The sequence below is a fragment of the Parus major genome, unplaced genomic scaffold, assembly GCF_001522545.3.
Source record: "Parus major isolate Abel unplaced genomic scaffold, Parus_major1.1 Scaffold624, whole genome shotgun sequence".
Classification (NCBI taxonomy): domain Eukaryota; kingdom Metazoa; phylum Chordata; class Aves; order Passeriformes; family Paridae; genus Parus; species Parus major.
The window spans coordinates 9069-10425 of record NW_015379510.1 but is presented as its reverse complement, the minus strand read 5'-3'; the positions used below and the strand labels follow the sequence as shown (position 1 = coordinate 10425).

General features: G+C 64.0%; 1 protein-coding gene across 1 annotated transcript in view; it reads left to right on the top strand.

Moving 5' to 3' along the window:
- Positions 1-682: 682 nt before the first annotated feature.
- LOC107199370 (fer-1-like protein 5) overlaps positions 683-1357 on the top strand; it is a gene marked incomplete at its 5' end in the record, with an annotated part of 8068 nt that continues 7393 nt past the window's right edge. The window contains one exon of the mRNA XM_033511770.1: positions 683-807. Coding sequence (XP_033367661.1) covers positions 683-807 — 125 coding nt within the window. The remainder of the gene's footprint in view (positions 808-1357) is intronic.

Below are 1357 nucleotides of genomic sequence, written 5' to 3'. Positions count from 1 at the left end.
GGCCGCCACGGCCCCGGAACGGCCCCGGTGCGACGGTGAGAACCGGGACCGGGGGAACCGGGACCGGGGGAACCGGGACCGGGGGAACCGGGAACTGGGTCAGGGGGAACCGGGACCGGGGGAACCGGGACCAGGGGAGCCGGGACCGGGGTCAGGGGGAACCGGGACCGGGGGTACCGGGACCGGGGGAACCGGGAACGGGGGTACCGGGAAAGGGGTCAGGGGGAACCGGGAATGGGGTCAGGGAGAACCGGGACCGGGGGAACCGGGACCGGCGGAACCAGGAACGAGGTCAGGGGGAACCGGGAACGGGGATACCGGGACAGGGGGGAACCGGGACCGGGGGGACACCGGGGCTAGGGGGGAACCGGGACCGGGGATACCGGGACTGGGGCAACCGGGACTGGGGGGCAGCAGGACCGGGGGGCAGCGGGACCGGGGGAGGAACCGGGACTGGGGGGAACCGGGATTGGGAGACATCGGGACCGGGGGAGTACCGGGACTAGGGGGAACTGGGACCGGGGGGGCAGCGGGACCGGGGGGTAACCGGGACTGGGGAAAATCACAGCTGCCCCTCACTGGCCCCGCTGAATCCATCCTGACCCCAATTTTCCCGATTTTTCCCCCCGGTTTTCCCGATTTTTTTTTTCCCGGTTTTTTTCCCCGATTTTCCCGAATTTAGGAAACCTCCACCACTACCTGCCGTGGTTTGGGGACAAGCCGGTGGTTGCTGTCACCTCGCACTGGGAGGACGCCGGGCACCGCTGGGACAGCCTGAACCTCCTGCGGGCGCTGGGACAGCGGCTGGTGAGAGCCGGGTGGGATCGATCCCAAATCGGGGTGGGATCGATCCCGAATCCCGGTGGGAATGATCCCAAATCCCAATGGGAATGATCCCGAATCCCGGTGGGATCCATCCCAAATCTAAGTGGGATTGATCCCAGATCCCAGAGGGATCCATCCCAAATTGGGGTGGGATTGATCTCAAACCCCGCTGGGAACACTTTGGGATGGGATTGATCCCAAATCCCAGTGGGGTTGATCCCAAATCCCGGTGGGATCAATCCCAAATCCAGGTGGGAATGATCCCAAATCCTTTTGGGGCCACTTTTGGGGTGGGATTGATCCCAAATTCTTTTGGGAACACTTTGGGGGTGGGATTGATCCCAAATCTGTGTGGGATCGATCCTGAATCCTTTTGGGAACACTTTTGGGGTGGGATCAATCCCAAATCCGTGTAGGATTGATCCCGAATCCTTTTGGGAACACTTTTGGGGCCGTTTCCAGGAGCGGAACCTGGCGGAGCTGCAGCAGCACCGTGGGGGCTCGTCCGGGTCCGTGCGGGCGCGGCTGCTGC